Here is an 18730-nt window from a genome sequence, read left to right on the forward strand (position 1 = left end):
GAGACAGGGTTTCACCGTGTTAGCCAGGATGGTCTCGATCTCCTGACCTCGTGATCTGCCCGCCTCGGCCTCCCAAAGTGCTGGGATTACAGGCGTGAGCCACCGCACCCAGCCCAAAATTGAATTTTTAATATCACGGTCAGAAAAGACATAGTATAGAATATATTTGGGCAGATACCTAAAGGAGGCTAGAAACGAAGGTGCGTGGCTATTTCATGTATTCCAGCTTTTTGCTAGCTTTTTAGGAAGCGATAACTACATTAAAAATATCTAAATATAAACTGATTATTTCTCCACACCATATTTGCCCCCATTGTCTATTATGAAGCTTCTGATATAAAGGAGAAGGAATGAGAATACAGAAAATTGAAGCCAGATCTCAAGGTTGAGAGTAACTTATTTATGGTCAATAAAGTCTCATAATATGTACGGTAATTTAAGCATGGTAGGTGAGTGTTATTCCGTGTGAAATGAATCAAAATCTTACACAGAATACTGAAAGTAAATATGTCAAGTGTATATGGAGACCAGAGACAAGTGCTCTGCTGCCTTTGGCGCAGAGCACAAGCAACACTTTTAAGCTTCATTACTTGTTTCTCAGTATCAGAGGAGGGGAGAATGTCTGCCTATTGACCTTGACAGCATCCTCCTGCAACTAATCATCCCTCATTCCCCTTGTCCCTGAATTCCCTTGACCCACCCCCTCCTTCATTTGATTGGCTCTGTGTACTTGTTAGAATCAGAAGATCTGGGGGAACTGTGGCTTCTAAACATGTACACTAGACTCTACCCATATCCAGCCCTGTGACCCTACAAACGTGCTCAACTGAATTTTCCTCCCATAGAGACACTCTTCCTGCTGAGTTTCTCTCCTCTGCTCCTAGAGCCAAATGGCATCTCCTGTCCTATCCCTGGATGGCTTAACTCAGGAAAACTCCTGGATCCAAGAGGAGTCAGACAAAGGAATGGTGGCCTTGTGGGTGCTGATATTCTCACAGATGTAAAGGGGATATCCTGAAATCTAAGGTTTTTTCCTTCCCTTTTCCCTCCCTTATAGCTTCTGCTGCTCCTAGGAGCTTTGCTCCATCTCTCATCCAGCTCAGACTGTTGCTGGGCCTGATAGTCTTTGCATAGTCAAGGTGGTTCTTGAAGAACTCTTGTCTGCACGAGGTCTGAGCTGCTTCTCCAGAATCTGCAGCATGGGTTTCCATAACTGCATGAAGATCTGGAGCTACTGGTAACTAGGCAGAGAATGTTCTCATGTGTCTAACATGGCATGACACTCCTTTCCATGAGCAGTAGAATAAATGCATTCAGATGAAGCCCTGCCATCATTACTTTGTCAGAAGTAGATTCTGTCAATAGGTCTTACTGGTATAAGTGTTAGAGATGAGAATACATTTTAAAAGTGTTGCAGTGATAGTATGTGGTAATTCTGAAGTTTTCAAAACCTAAAGAGCAGATGGGCAGAATAACAACTTGTTTGTTTCTTTGATTCTTTGTTTGTTTGTTTTGAGACAGAGACTTCTGTCAACCAGGTTGAAGTCCGGTGGCCCAATCTCAGCTCACTGCAACTTCTGCCTCCTTGGTTCAAGCTATTCTCCTGCCTCAGCCTCCCTAGTAGCTGGGACTAAAAGCATGCACCACTACACCTGGCTAAATTTTTTGTATTTTTAATAGGGATGGGGATTTGCCATGTTGTCCAGGCTAGTCTGGAAATCCTGACCTCAGGTGATCCACCCACCTTGGCCTCCCAAAGTGCTGGGATTACAGGTGTGAGCCAACTCACCCAACAAGAATAGCAACTTTCTAAAGAAGTCGTTTTTTTTTTTTCTCTCTCTCTCTTTCTCTCTACAGGATTTGGGAGACATGGTGGCAAGGTATGTTATTGGCCATCAATGCAAGCTGGAGCACAAGGCATGCTATGAAAAACATCAAGTTGTTTCCAACAAAGGGAAAACATAATTTACTAACACCATAATGTGTCAGTGTGATTGTGTGTGTATGTGTGTGTACTTATGTGTTTGTGTGGTATGTTGAATGTTACCTATGCCTTTTATCAGACATTAAACTTTTCTTACTTTTCCAACTGACTCAAGGGGTTATGTTTTGAAGAGTTCAATGCAGAAGCTGCTAGAATATAATTGCCTCTTTTTAGGATTCAGAATCATAATTAGAGATCAACTATTTGGTGGCAGATAGGGAGAGAGGCATTTATCTTTCAGTGACAGTAGGTTAGAAATGGAGTGAAGAGTTAGAAAGATTCCCTAAGGGCCACAAACCCATCCTAGGATTGTGGAGGTACATTACAATATCAGAAGTGGGTTTGAATGAAGCTTTTTCTTTGGAATCTATTTCTTAAACACAGACATCAGAAACTTAACCAACTCAACCTACTTCCTTGCAGGAGTGAATCCGTGCTGCTGCACATGCCCCAGCCTGTGAATCCAGAGCTCACTATAGGGCCCATCACAGGACCGGTGGACAGGCTCAATCACTTCCGAGGTGAGTGTGGCCCTCTTGGTGGAATCAACATGCAATGCCTTCAATTATGGTTTTCTATGGGCAGCCTTCCCAGTGTAATCATTTTTCATCTAGAAGAAGAGAATAGTCTGTGAATAGGTATTTATATTTATAGTTTCACTATTATCAAACAGACAAAACTAAATAAAAGATGGTGGAATCAGCCATATAACAAATTTCTTGGAAAAGTAAAACATGCAGAGGGGCTCTTTAGGATGTAGAACCATTCATGTATGGTTCAACTGTGATACAATTTCATATATACAATTATTACATGAAGTATACAGAATTGAATTAATTCAGGACATTTCAATTTCAAATTCAGTGTAGTTAATGACTGATTTCAGTGACAGTGTTTTTTTAAATACATTTCAGGTGAAGTTTCATAGCATTTATAATTTTAATCATGTGCATTTTAATCAACTAAAGCATACATGAGTAACTTATATAACAATGCAAACACTGAGAATCTGTGAACAATAGGAACGTGATTTGGTGGTTGACGAGGCCTTAGATAGAACTCCAGGATAGATCATGATAAATCCAGCAAATAAAAGAAGTCTGTGCCTGAATCTGGCACGAAAGTCAGATAATTCTTGCAAGGAATCTGCACTTTTCAGAAGGCAGATTCAGATTTTCTCTTTAAGTATGAATTTGCTAGTTTAAGTGGCAGATTATATAATATTTCTAGAAAGTGATAACTTTTTTATTTGGGTCTAAGAATGGCTCCCCACCTCATCTCCTGTCCCCAGCCTCCTGCTCTGCCCTGACAGAGAAGAGGCAATGGAGGTTAATTTTATTGCTGTGGACTTGGCTGCAGTGCAAGAGCTTCCCGTTTTTCAGTTGTTGTGAAAGGTCGCTAACTAGACATAGACATGACCTTCCTCCCCTTTATACATTTTGAGTTTATAGAAATTGTGATCATTGAAGTTGAGCCATTTACTTGTGCAGGTATCCTAACACCCTTTGATTCCAACATTTTTCCAGGCAGAAGTTTCTTTCTAATCTTGACCTGTGTTTTCTAGTGAGAATCTCTTTCTTATCTGAACATAAGAATTTATAAACTGCTTTTCACTGGAACATTCTCTTTTTTCTACAGTGGAAACTTCCTTCACTTGGGAAGTAACCAATTACAATATCAGGCTGTTTGAGGATGTGAGAAGTTTGATGTTTAGACGTGGATCTTTGAATTCTGACAGATCTGACAATTTTGCTGCATGGGGAGCCTGGGTCTTCTCCTCTGGCAAACACTACTGGGAGCTGGATGTGGACAACTCTTGGGACTGGGCTCTGGGAGTCTGTAAGGACTCCTGGATAAGGAAGAATAGTACAATGGTTAAATCTAAGGACATATTTCTTCTTTTATGTGTTAAGGTGGATAATCATTTCAGTCTCTTGATCACCTCCCCAATGTTTCCTCACTATGTAGAGAAACCTCTGGGCCGGGTTGGTGTGTTTCTTGATTTTGAAAGTGGAAGTGTGAGTTTTTTGAATGTCACAAAGAGTTCCCTCATATGGAGTTACCTGACTGGCTCCTTAAATTTTCCTGTCAGGCCTTTCTTTTACACTGGCCACAGATGACCAGGATTAAGAAACCTGACTGTTCGGGAACTCCATATACAAGGGAGCCCTTCACTGTTGATGCAAAGAAATCATACTGTTCAGGCTTTTTTCTACTTTAGTGTCACTTCATTTTATTGGTATTAAATAGAAGATATGTAAAATGCAAAACATTTTTGTACATTTTCTTACAATTAAAATAATCTCTTATGGCCCATTACCTAAAATATGTATTGTGATTTTCAAGTGTTTGTGAATTTATTGGATGGAATTTTGGAAATATGTGGGTGTGTGATTCCCACTTAATGATCCCATGCAGGAACAAGATTTGCACATCATGGACAGACAGGATTTTGTACAATGCACTTGTAAGTGTGAGAGCTCTCTCTCCTATTAATACAGTAAATTCTACACCTCACCACTTTAGGCGGAAAAATTTATTTTACACAGAAGTTTTCACTGAATCTTTGGGCCAGAATAGGAATTTAACAGTCATGCATCCTATGGCAACAAAAACACATTCTGAGAAATGCATTACTAGGCGATTTTATCATTGTGTGAACATTAGAACACACATAAAAACCTAGATAGAATATCCATCTACAGATATAAGCTAAATGGTACAGCCTATTGCTTCTCTGAGAAGTTGCTAGCAATGTCTGAGCAGGAACCAAAAGGGTTTAACCCACATTGAATTCTGTAGCTGTTTAATAAAGCAAACAGCATCACCCAGGGAAAAATAAACAGATGAGCAGACTGTCTACTTTAAAATGTGTTTATACTTCCCATTCACACGGATTGTGAATTCTCGTTGTTAATCTAGAGTCCCAGCAACTCAGGAGGCTGAGGCAGGAAAAACGTGTGAACCTGGGAGGCAGAGGCTGCAGTGAGCTGAGATCGTGCCACTGTATTCCAGTCTGGTGACACAGCGAGACTCCATCTCAAAAAAAAAAAAAAAAAAAGCTTCAAATTCCAAAACACTTAATGTTGCATCCTCCTTGAACAATAACTAAAAAAACTCATTTCCACTCTGTGAAAATACAATCTTTAAGCCTATAACTGGTATCAGCAGATCAATATAAAAAATACAGTACCAAGCTACACTGGTATATTTCCATTTTGAGAACTTCACAATATCCTCATTGCTGAGAGCATAGTCCTTGCATTAGTCTTCAGTCCGCTATGAACAATTATCTGCTGCATGTAAACGTGTCTAAATAACTATAGATAAAATACATCAGTCATAAATTTCTGCAAAAGATAATAAAATATCTTCTTTAAAAACAAAACAATAAGCTATTACTGCATTATTTCCAATTTTATGAAAATGGAACAAATATATGGTTGTTGCTAGTCTTGAGTTCATTGTAACAAAAATGGCCCTAGTTCCTGGTTAAAGTCAGCAACAAATCCATTTTCTTCAATAGATATCTTCTAGTTGTGTAGGCAAGAATTTGTTTTACATGCTATTCTGTCAATTTATAAAATTATACACCAGAAACTGACCAGTGCCACAGTACTCTGTTGCAAACAGTTTTCCATCAGGAGTGGGATCTGAGAAAGCAATTTCTTCTTTACTCAAATATGAGGCATATATAAAGTTACTCCTTAGGCATTCAATCATGCGAGAAGCAATTTTCTTCTGACACATTATGCTGAATACCCATATTCGACTGATCCCACAGATTGCAGGCTCTGGTAATGTTGAGCAGCAAGATTCCAATTTTAAATAAATGGGAGGCTATGTTTTTCTCACGTACTTATTCAAATAGAGGAGGTAATCAAAACGAAGATTGACACTTTCATCAACTGGATTTCCTCTCTACGTGCAAGAAAGTGCAATCTGTTGCCATCTCCTGTTCAGTGAGAAAGCTGAAAAAACATCCTGAGCAAGAGGACCTGAATGTAAGGAAATGACCTGGTGTTTTCCTCAGTACTTCTGTTCCTATCCTATTGCTTCAAGCTTAGGTATACAGCACACTGAACTGCAAGATGTATCCGGAAATGCTGAATACACACTAAAATATTTATTTTTATTTCCTTTATTTTATTTTTATTTCTTTTGCTAGAGACAAGGTCTCGCTATGTTGCCCATGGTGGTCTCGAACTCCTGACCTCAAGCAACTGTCCCGCCTGAACTGCCCAAAGCACTAGGATTAGAGGCATGTGCCACTGTGTCTGGTCTTTTCTTTTTTTGGTCTCAAATTCCTGACCTCAAGCAACCCACCCTCCTCAACTGCCCAAAGCACTGGGATTAGAGGCACATGCCACCGGTGTCTGGCCTTTTCTTTCTTTCTTTTTCTTTTTTTCTTTGATTTAGAAGAAAAAGAAAATTAAATGACAGCACAGCAGAAGAAATGCCCAAGAGCTTGTGTTCAATGAAAATCAGGTGATCCTTTACTAGAGTTGCTTTTAGTTAGAACCGGGAATGGGTATTCAGGAATAAGTAAACTCTGCTTTTCACCACTGTCGAAGTGTCCAGTGTTTCCCCATTCAGCAACTGGCTAATTAAGGGTCATATGGCAAGAAGGATCTTATGTGTCTTTTAATCTCTTAAATTGATCACTAACTCAAGGTGATCATACAAATTATGAAAATGCTTATTAGCAATGCTTCCTTATTCTTTCTGTCTGTACTACCTAGACTCCTTAGTTAACTTTCTCTCTTCTCCTCCCACACACTTATTTGCAGCACTTTCCTAGGGAACAGGAAAAGTCTATCACCTTCTGATGATTTGTGTCTCTCCAACTGATCTCAGATTATAGAATTTTGCCTTCTGGGCTTTCAACCCAATTCTCCTTTTTATTTTCACCAAAAGTTTCTGAGCTTTCTCTATTGACACTAAAAATTTCTATAAGCAACAGGTATTACACTCTCAATATTATCCTGTTACCAATTTTGTTTGTCAGTTATTCAAAGAAAATTTTATAGCTAATCGTATTTAGCTTAGATTTACTTGTACATACAGTTGGTATTAGCTACTGTAGACATTTAAGATATTACTTTAATTTTGGAAGAAGGGAAAGTGCGTATTAGTTTGGTAAATTTTCTTAGCCATTAAACCAAAAACTTGTTACATTCTTCTGTTTTGATAACTTCTATTAGAATTATTATCATCTGGGACATTCCTAAAATTGAGAAATAAAATTAAGGTGAAACTACTGGGAGCCTTTCCAGTTATATCAGAAATCTAGGACTCCTCACTTCCTGAAGAGGTTATTGATCCATTTGCCTTGTCACATTTTGTGGGACAGAAGTTAAATTCTTCACAGAAATAAAATTAAAAGTTAAAAACTGATGGGAGACATAGCATGTGTGTAGTTCAAACCAGAGAGATTAGATGAAATTGTAAAAGGAAGAGTATACAAAATGAGAAGAGATCATGGTCTGTGATGAAATTGTGGGAAAGCGATAGCATAAAGGTAACACTGAGGAACTTGAGACCAGGAAGAAACTAAGCTGTGTTTACCCATGTAGTTAAAAAAAGAAAATTACATGTTGGGAGGCTGAGGCAGGCAGATAACTTGGGGTCAGGAGTTTAAGACAAGCCTGGCCAACATGGTGAAAGCCTGTTTCTACCAAAATTACAAAAATTATGCAGACATGGTGGTGGGCACCTGTAATCCCAGCTAGTTGAGACACTGAGGCAGGAGACTTGCTTGAACCCAGAAGGTGCAGGCTGCAGTGAGCTGAGATTGTGCTACTGCACTTCACCCTGGGTGACAGAGTGAGAATCTATCTTAAAAAAAAAAAAAGAATGCCAGACATGGTCCCTCACGCCTCTAATCCCAGCACTTTGGGAGGCCGAGGTGGGCGATTCATGAGGTCAGGAGTTTGAGACCAGCCTGACCAAGCTGATGAAAGCCCGTCTCTACTAAAAATACAAAAATTAGCTGGGCATGGTGCACGCCTGTAATCCCAGCCACTCAGGAGGCTGAGGCAGGAGAATTGCTTGAACCCGGGAGGCAGAGGTTGCAGTGAGCTGAGATCGCGCCACTGCACTCCAGCCTGGGTGACAGAGCAAGACTACGTCTCAAAAAAAAAAAGAAAGAAAAAGAAAGAAAAGAAAAAAATTGTGTGTGGCAAAATAAAGCTAATAAGAGTTATTTGTTCTGAAGAAAAGCAGCAGGAGTATCTCAGATTAGTATTGAAAAGCAAGGATACCATAAGGAAGAGTTTAGACTATGATAGGAGCTTCACTTGAATGCTGAGTTATAAAAACTGGTCAGGTAGTGCTGTGCAAGATGTTCTATAGGCAGAAAGAGGCAACAGCTAAGAGATTAAAATAATTTCCATCAAAAGGATTCTTGATTGTCAGTATAGGATACAAGTAACAGACAGAGAGATAGAAGTAAAAACAGTATAAAGAACATCTCTAGCCAAATATTTCAGGTATTACCATCTAATCCCTCAAAAATACTTATCTAGGCCGGGCGTGGCGGCTCACGCCTGTAATCCCAGCACTTTGAGAGGTTGAGAGTGGTGGATCACCTGAGGTCAGCAGTAAGACCAGCCTGGCCAACACAGTGAAACCCCATCTTTACTAAAAACACAAAAATTAGCCTGTAATCCCAGCTACTCGGGAGGCTGAGGCAGGAGAATCACTTGAATCCGGGAGGCAGAGGTTGCAGTGAGCTGAGGTTGCGTCAGTGCACTCCAGCCTGGGCAACAGAGTGAGACTCCATCTCAAAAAAAAAAAACAAAAAAAAAAACCCATATCTAATGTGTCTAATGTGTTCCCATTTTCTCTAAGCCACAGTTTTCTGAGGTGTGTAAAAAGAAACACAACTAAAATTCCACATGGAATTGTCTTCATTGAGTAAAATTCCTTGGCATATTTAGTTTAGAAGCTGTACATTTGAGTAGGTGACTATGAAGTAATGACAACAGTAACAACAAGTTGATAGTATTCCTACATACAGGAAGCAGCATTTTGACTTTGTGGAAATAGAGGAAGAGGCATTTGCACAAAGAAGGGCCAAGCACCATCTGATGAGAGATGGGCACCAAGATTGGAAATGGTTAGGGGGAAAGATATGAATAGCAATAGATAATAATCACATTTAATTTAATTTATTTACCAACCCCCCCCAATTTAGTGAGGTGTACTTGTACGCAAGATCTTGTTTTGTGATTCTTATTGTTGATTTTGTATCAACAATCAGATATGATACAAATGATACAGATATGATTTTGTATCTGAATTTATGAGAACTGGAGCAGTTAAAGCTAACTTGAGTTTGTAAAAATATCCAGAACCTGAACTGATTCTGTTAAAGCATGAGGTCATATTGGAGAGGTCCCTAGACTCTGTATACAATCTGGATGGATGCTTTTGAACCACATTTTGTATTTCTTGAAAAGCAAAGTCGCCTCAATTAACATCAGAGGATCTGAAGATATCTGCTCTGCTTTTTGTCCTGTGTGAGATACTGTGGAGTGAAGTGAAGCAAGGAACAGAGAAAGACCATAGCCATCAGCTACCACGATAAGTAGCAGCCCTGAAAACAAAATTCTCATGTATACAGGGCACAGGGCTGGTCCTCAACAATGAAATACTAGCTAATACTGAGTGTCTAATTTGCAAGAAGAAGATCAACACGCAAAGTAAGGGCCTTTTTACTAAGCATTAGAGGTTATGACAGAAATAAAATATTTTTCTAGAAATGATGAGACAGAAGCTTATCACCAAAATTACTCATGCAGGGTATATTGCCATAATAACTAACTAATGCATCTTTAACCTGTTGGGAAGAGTTTTCTTAGGACTTCTTAATTTTCTTAGGACTAGCGCCAGAATAAACAAAAACATCTGGATGAGATTGAATAAAATTTCCTTTCAAGGCCAGGCATAGGGCCTTATGCCTTTAATCTCAGCACTTTGGGAGGCTGGGCAGGAGGAATGCTTGAATCCAGGAGTTCAAGATGAGCCTGGACAACATTGAGATAAGCTTTTTCTTTTCTTTTTCTTTTTTCTTTTTTCTTTTTTTTTTTTTTTTTTTTGAGACGGAGTCTGGCTCTGTCGCCCAGGCTGGAGTGCAATGGTGCGATCTGGGCTCACTTCAACCTCTGCCTCCAGGGTTCAAGCAATTCTCATGCCTCAGCCTTTCGAGAAGCTGGAATTAAAGGCACGCGCTAAGATGCCCAGCTACTTTTTTTTTTTCCATATTTTTAGTAGAGATGGTGTTTCACCATGTTGCCCAGGTTGGTCTCAAACTCCAGGCCTTGAGTGATCCGCCCGCCTCAGCCTCCCAAAGTGCTGGGATTACAGGCATGAGCCACTGGGTCTGGCCCCAGATACTCTATTTCTATAAAAATAATTTTTCAAAAAATTAGCAGCATGGTGGCACACGTCTGTGGTTGCAGCTACTTGGGAGGCTGAGGTGGGAGGATCACTTGAACCTTGGAGTTTGAAGCTGCAGTGAGCCATGACTGTTCCACTGCATCCCATTCTGGGCAACAGAACTAGAGCTTTTCTCAAAACAAACAAACAAAAAAGGTATTTTATTTCACCACAATGTTTTATTTGCATATATTTGCTTGTGCACATATATGTGTGTGTTGTGGTGTAAAGTAGAAGACAAGTTTTAAGTCACGACATGGGTGACAGTTTGAGCTTATATCCTCAAACTCTAGCACGTGTCAGAATTATCCACAGGGCTTATTATTATAGATATTCCTAAACCCCACCATATAAAACTAATTGTAACTACAATGTCTAAATAATTATTTATGTGAGTAATATAAGAGATACATGTCTGAGAGTATATTCTTACAGGAGTAAAGTTTTCTTTTTCAATAGAAGTTTATTCTCATTAACAACCATAAAATATAAAGATAAAAATGATAATTTTTAAAAATAATATCAGCAAGTTTTTACCATTAAAATCTCCAAGGAGTTTAATCCTTCTGATATTTTTCTGTACATGTTTTTGTCTATATCCATCTTTGTCTATAATTTTGAAAAATTTTTTCAAAATAAGTTATATTTATTGTATTTTAAAGCTAAAAATGTATTTAAACATTTTATTAATTTAGGCTTTTTCAAATAATATCTTGTTATTTCATACGTTCAGTTAATTACTAGTTGGCAACTTTAGATATAAAATGTTTAAAAGGCAGAAACCTGTTTTATAAATTCTGAAACCTCATATTGTCAAACCCTAATTTGATCAATGCACAATTTATACATGTATCAAAAAACTATATTGTATGTTATAAAAATATGTGCAATTTTTATATATTGATTAAAAATAACAATTTTAAAATTTGTTCAAATAAGTTGTCATTTAAATAAAGGTATCTTTTTGATTAGTTTGAATTTGATCAAAAACAAAATTATCTGAATTTTTTTGGGAGGCAGTACCTATTTCATTTCCCTAAATTTAAAATTAAATCAGCCAGAGATGCCAGACATCAAGCTTCTACTTCTCTTTTTCCAAAACCATCCACCATCATCACTAGCATTTTGATCTCCAAGTCTAAAGGCTGGTAGGAATTGATCAGTACTGAAGGGAATTACATGTCCAGGAGGAAGGTGAGATGGTAGCAGATCCTAGATTTCAGTGAAGAAAGGGCAGAAATTATCAAATAATGGAATGGTGTATATTCAAATATCATATAAAAATACTGTCAGATGTGGGAACAGAAATGAAAGTAGACTTGTTGCCCCAGAAAAATCAAACATGAATTTTCCACGTGGGTGTTATTTAAAAATCAATGACAATATAAACCAGCACTAGAGGGTGTTTGTAGAGGGTTATTTACAGAGATTACAAATGGAGTTAATTTAATCAACGGTTGAAAGGTAAATCCTTTTATTGATACTTTGTACTGCAAAAACCTAATCAGGGAGGGGCTTTAAGAATCCTATAATATACTGGCATCCAAAAAGCAAGTCTTATTATTTTAGAGGCATTTGGAATTTTCTAGACTGTGGAAACCTCAGAAAATAACATCTGTTGTCCAGAAAGCCCAGAGGACACAGAACTCCCGAGCCAAATGCATGAACTTTCCTGCAAGCACTGTTCAGACCAGTTATAGAATATTCAGGTGAGTATTTCCTTTAATTTTTTGTTCCTTGTTTATACAAATTGTGAACTTCTGGAGGGAACGTCCTAGATATTATACAGTTTTATCTATAGCATGATATCTAGAATTTAATTGGAAACCTTTATTGTAGAATATGAAAAGTTCTGTGTTGTCTCTAACTTCAGGTTGAATGCAGCCTTGGTCATCTGCAAAGTTTTTAAAGTGCTCAAAGGCACTTTTTTATTTTCCTAATATTCCACTGAAGTTTTTATTTCTGTAATGGTATTTTTATTTTACAAAATCTATTTTGTTGTTTGGATCCTCTTTTTAAAGCCGCTTGTTATTTTTTGATATTTTTATTATATTTAATATAATTTGATAATAAATATCATACGTGTGACTTTGTGAAGCTACTATATAAAAGTTTATTTTATTTTATTTTATTTTTATTTTCCTTTTTTGAGATGCAGTCTCACTCTGTCACCAGGCTGGAGTGCAGTAGCGTGATCTCGGCTCACTGCAACCTCCGCCTCCCAGGTTCAAGCGATTCTCCTGTCTCAGCCTCACAAGTAGCTGGGACTACAGGGGTGCACCACCACGCCCAGCTAACTTTTGTATTTTAGTAGAGATGGGGTTTCACCATGTCAGCCAGGATGGTCTTGATCTCTTGACCTCATGATCTGCCTGCCTCAGCCTCCCAAAGTGCTGGGATTACAGGTGTGAGGCTCTGTGCCTGGCCAAATATTTATCTTTTATGTTACAAAAATTTAAAAAATTAGCAATTCATGCAGCTTCATAAAGTCACAGGAGCTCATACATTTTGTTTAAGATCAAAACTTACTCTCAAATGGTTCAGGAATAAAATGATGTCTTAAACTTCTAAGCATTTCATAAGTGATTATGATAAAAAATGAAAAATAAAAATTAGATGGATTATAACACAGAAAAGGGAAAATCACACAACATTGACAAGGTCAATTTTTTTGAGACAGAGTCTCACTCTGTTGCCTAGTCTGAAGTGCAGTGATACAATCAAGGCTCACTGAAGTCTTGACCTCCTGTGCTCAAGCCATCCTCTCACCTCAGCCTCCAGGGTAGTTGGGACTACCGGCACTACAAGTGTGGGCCTGGCTAAATTTATGTTTTTGTAGACATAGGGTCTCTCCATGTTGCCCAGGCTGGTCTGGAACTCCTGAACTCAAGCAGTCTTCCTGCTTCAGCCTCCAAAAATGTTGAAATCACAGGCAAGAGCCATTGTGCCTAGCCCTGTATAAATTCTTAGTTTTCCCAGTTTCTTTCTTTCCTTCCTTCTTTCTTTCTTTTCTTTCTTTCTGTCTTTCTTTCTTTCCTTCTTTCCTTCTTTTTCTTTCTTTCTTTCTTCCTTCCTTCCTTTCTTCCTTCTTTCCTTCCTTCCCTCCCCCATCCCTTCTTTCTTTCTTTCTCTTTCTTTTCTTTTCTTTCTTTTTCTTTTCTTTCTTTCTTTTTCTTTCTTTTTCTTTTCTTTCTTTCTTTTTCTTTCTTTTTCTTTTCTTTCTTTCTTTTTCTTTCTTTCTGTCTGTCTTTCTTGTTTTTTTTGTTTTTGTTTTTTGTTTTTTTTGACTGGGGTCTCTCACTTTGTTGCCCAGGCTTGCTTCAAACTCCTGAGTTCAAACGACCCTCCCATCTTAGGCTCCAAAAGTGCTGGGATTACAGGCATGAGTCACCATGCCTGGTCACAGTTTCATCATATATGTAATGGAACAGCAAGCATAAAATGAGCTCACAGAGTTTTAAGGAGAAAAATAAGATATTAATAATAAATGTAAAACATTTGCATATTAGGTTCCTGGGGCTGCTGTAATAAACTATCACAGATAAAGCAATAATTTGCTCTCTCACATTTCTGAATGCCTAACATTTAAAATCAACATGTTGATAGAGTGGTTCCCTTTGGAAATTCTGAGGGGAAATCCACCTCCTGCCTCTCTGCTAGCTTCTGGTGGGTGATGGGAATCCTTGGCTTTCATTGGCTTGTGGCAGCATAGCTCTAGTGAGCTCTGTCTCTGCCTCTGTCTCCACATGGCTGTCTATGTGTCTCAGATCTTCCTTTTATTTCTTCTATAAGGATACCAGTCATTGGACTTAGGTCCCACCCTAAACCCAGACTAATCTCATTGGGAGATTACCAAGGTAGTTACATCTGCAAAGATCCTATTTTCGAAAGCCCATATTCACAGGTTTCAGGGGTTAGGACATGTATTTCAGGGGGCCACTCTTTAACTGGCAATTTGAAAAAAATGCCTGCCTGGCTCACAAAACAGCCACATAACAACAAAAACACAACTGTATTTTTATTTCCACTGCTTTACATGCATCACCCTAACTTTTACAATTGGGAAGATGGTACTTCTTTTTTCCTAAATTCAGATTCTGAATATTCACACCTCTTTTCTAATGTCAATTCTATGTGACTTCCCTTTTTTCTGAGTTAGAATACATCTTATATTTATTTATTTTTATTATTTATAATCACCACAATATATTTGGAAGTTTGATTTTTTTATTTCTGAACCATTTGAGACTATGTTCTGATCTTAAACACAAAGTATGGAATCCATTATTTTTTCTTTTTTTTAACTTTCATTTGTGAAAGTTACTTTTTTCTTAATTACTCTTTTTATTTGTTACATTACTAAGTTTATTTTATTTTAATTTTCATAGGACATTGATGTAATGACTTTTTTATGATTTTTGAGATTAAAAATTTAATAATTTTCAATTTTACATTCTTTTAAGTTTTTCACAGTTATTTTAATGCTTTTTTTGGTAAATTTTAATTATTGTTATTTATATCTTCATTTATTATGGAACAACTTCCCAAAAGTCTTTTTCATATAATAAATTTGATATATAAGCTATTATTTATTTTCTCTTCTATCTCAAATTTGGGCTTTAATTATATTCCAATATTTCAGAACATTTTAATCTATGTTTTGAGACATTTGTGACTTACGTGATATTATGACTATTATTGTTTACACTTCTAGTGAATTTTTAGTGTCATTCAAAGGCTACATCCTTCTATACTCTACTGAGAATTAAAAATAGTTCTCAAAAATATTATTCTCAGATATTCAGAACTCATTCTCAGAATTTAAACTTCCACCAGTATCTTAACTCTGTTCTCTTTCCCTTCTAATGCATATTTTCCCCCTGAAGGCCCATTGTTACACTCCTTATTCACCCTCCATTTAAGATTTGGTTTTATTTAATGTTGTATGTATTTGTACACAATTTTACTTATGTGAGGCTTAGTCTTAGAATAGAAGATTATCCTAAAAAGACTAGTGAAAGAGTTATGAGAATTTTGAGAGTGAATCCAGAAATCACTTACCAGAAGAATTACTTCAGGCAAGACAAAATTGCTAAAAAAAAAAAAAAAAAAAAAAAAAAAAAGGAGTAGTCATCAGATCTGCCATGTTTTCAAGTTCTATAATGAAAAATGGCAGGTATTCTGGAGGGAGTTTCTGGAGGAAGCCAAACTTTCACTGAGGCTTAAATATGATGAACAATTAACCAAATAAAACTGAAGTGTTTTATAATTGTCATTAAATCCTCGATATTTAAAAGGAGAAGCAGTATGGTTCTTAGAAAGCATTCATTCCCGGCCCAGGAGTGGTGGCTCACACCTGTAATCCTAGCGCTCTGGGAAGCCAAGGCAGGTGGATCACCTGAAGTTGGGAATTCGAGACCAGCCTGGCCAACATGGTGAAGCCCCATCTCTACTAAAAAATACAAAAAAATTAGCCAGGCCTGGTGGCACATGCCTGTAATCTCAGCTGCTTGGGAGGCTGAGGCAGGAGAATCACTTGAAGCCGAAAAGCAGAGGTTGCAGTGAGCGGAGATTGCCCCACTGCACTCCAATCTGGGCGACAAGAGGGAAACTCCGTCTCAATTAAAAAGAAAGAAAGAAAGAAAGAAAGAAAGAAAGAAAGAAAGAAAGAAAGAAAGAAAGAAAGAAAGCATTAATTCCCATGCACGGGTCCCGAAGAAGCTATAATTCAGTCTTTTATCACAGGTTCACATTCCCTTATAAAAAGGTAACAGTTGGATGCATGTCTGGAGGAGCTCTTGGGCTTGTCTTATTGTATCTTTAACTTCTCATCTGCACCTTTAACTATGGCTATTTGGGCTGTGCTTAGAAAACGGCCATACTCAGGGCACTGTAGAATGAACAGTCTTTCCTGTTTAGGCATTTCTCCTTCCACTTTAACTTCTGACTCTGTCTTCAGGGCATTTCTGTTATATTAAGCTTCTTAAGTGATGAGTGGTCTGGTGTTTGTGTTATGCAACTCAATTTAAGATAGGTTCATGTGAGATCTGGCAGAAAGCAGGCTGGGGTGGGGTGTGGAGATACTGAATATTGCGCATGTAGCATATGAAAGGCAAACATAAATTTAATTCAGAAACAGGCAATGTTTATTTATGGTTAAGGGTCAAATGAATTATACAAGGGACATATGGCAAATAGGATGTAATTTGCTTCATTAATCCAAATGAAGGCGAGTAACTTTCTTTCTCCTCAGAAATACAGAATCACACATACTGCAATACTTCCAGAAATAAATCATCCACTGAGTCTTAAAAGTAAATAACTCTGTGTTCTTGCTCTGGTGTCTACATAACCGGGATCTTATAAGTAAGCCAAAGACATCAAAATGGCTTTGCCTAGAAGCCAAGGCCATTGGTCCAACACAGACATCTTGAGGTTACTGGAATGCATGGAGAATAATCTCCCATCTGATGACAACAGCACGTTTAACTCAACTCAGTCACACATGGACTGGGGAAAAGTAGATTTTAAAAACTTTTCTGGTGAAATGTGCAGACTCAGATGGTTAGAGATTTCTTGCAACTTGAGAAAATTCGGCACTTTGAAAGAATTAGTCCTGGAAGCTAAGAAATGTGTTAAAAAGATGAACAAAAGGCAAAAAAGCAGGAACCGTCCAGACTTTCCAAAGAGGCCCCTGACTACTTATAATCACTTCTTCATGGAGAGTTGGCCCCAGTACTCCCAAATGTACCCTGGGATGAGAAGCCAGGAACTGACCAAAATCCTGTCAAAGAAATACAAGGAACTCCCAGAGCAGATGAAACAGAAATATATTCAGGATTTCCAGAAGGCAAAGCAAGAATTTGAGGAAAAACTTGCTCGATTCAATGAAGAACACCCTGATTTAGTCCAGAAGGCCAAGAAATCTGGTGTCTCCAAGTGGACTCAAAACAAAGTGCAAAAGAAGGTTCAGAAAAATATTGAAGAAGTGAGGTCTCTTCCAAAAACGGATCGATTTTTCAAGAAGGTAAAATTTCATGGAGAGCCTCAGAAACCCCCCATGAATGGATACCACAAGTTTCACCAAGATTCCTGGTCAAGTAAAGAGCTGCAACATTTGTCAGTGAGGGAGCACATGGTAGAGATTGGCAGACCCTGGCAGCGCATCCCGCAGAGCCAGAAGGATCATTTTAAGAGCCAGGCTGAGGAGCTGCAGAAGCAATACAAGGTGAAATTGGATCTCTGGCTCAAGACTTTGTCACCTGAAAATTATGCTGCATACAAAGAATCGACCTATGCTAAGGGTAAGAATATGGCCATGACAGGAGGCCCGGACCCCAGGTTGAAACAAGCAGATCCGCAGTCCTCATCAACAAAGGGTCTGCAAGAAGGATTTGGGGAGGGGCAAGGGCTCCAGGCTGCAGGAACAGATTCATCACAGACTATTTGGGTAAACTGTCATGTCTCCATGGAACCAGAAGAGAACAGGAAGAAAGATGGAGAAGAGGAAGAAAGCAGTAACTCTTCAGACTGCAGCAGTGGAGAAGAAATGGAAGTTGGTGTCTGAGGGCAGTGGCTCTAGTGCAGCTTACTTGTTTTTTTTTTTGTTTTTTTCTTTTCTTCCTTCCCCCCGCAAAGTAGGACAGGTTGGGAAGAAAGAAGCAACTTGGTGCAGCACTCTCCTACATCAAGATTACGAACCTGGGAGGAACTCTTTGGGAAGAATAAATACAAGTTTGAGCCAATACTGGCCTTATCCTTAAAAAAACAAACAAATATCATCCCTTTCCCAAGGAACTTTATGCAATTAAGGCTTCTGAAATGAAGAGATGATTACATTATGGGGTACACACTGTATTAGACTGAATATTTCTGAAGCAAGAAGCTTTGCTTTACTCATTTTTGTCCTGCCAAAGGTGGTAGGGGGATACCCATAAGCCTGGGACCCGAACTTCCCTGTGGAAATGTTTTTAAGGACTCCTGCACTAAATCTAGGGTCGGGGATATTTATTTGATGAAAGGTGGGGTAGGTGTCTTAAGAGAATTGTCCCACTCTTGATATCTCTCTCCTTCCCTCCCTGAAGTAAGGAGTTGGCCATTCCCATGCCTGGGAGTAGGGAGTAATATTTCTACATGTATATCTGACTCTTAGTTCTCGATTAGACTTTTTTTGCTTATTTCAAAAGAAAAATGAAAATACAAAATAAAAAGTTACTGATTTAATCTGAAAGAGCTCCTCCACAGAATCATTTGTGACATTGGGTGCAGCTTCTCTAAGTTATATCTGCATTTATTCTTGAAGCT

General features: G+C 38.2%; 1 protein-coding gene across 1 annotated transcript; it reads left to right on the forward strand.

Annotated features, from left to right (window-relative positions):
- Positions 1-16811: 16811 nt before the first annotated feature.
- LOC117974918 (upstream-binding factor 1-like protein 1) lies at positions 16812-18183 on the forward strand. The gene has a single exon (XM_034932632.3). The coding sequence runs from the start codon at positions 16812-16814 to the stop codon at positions 17991-17993; it is 1182 nt and encodes a 393-aa protein (XP_034788523.2). The 3' UTR covers positions 17994-18183.
- Positions 18184-18730: the final 547 nt, after the last annotated feature.

This window comes from Pan paniscus, chromosome 9, assembly GCF_029289425.2.
Source record: "Pan paniscus chromosome 9, NHGRI_mPanPan1-v2.0_pri, whole genome shotgun sequence".
NCBI classification, from domain to species: Eukaryota; Metazoa; Chordata; class Mammalia; order Primates; family Hominidae; genus Pan; species Pan paniscus.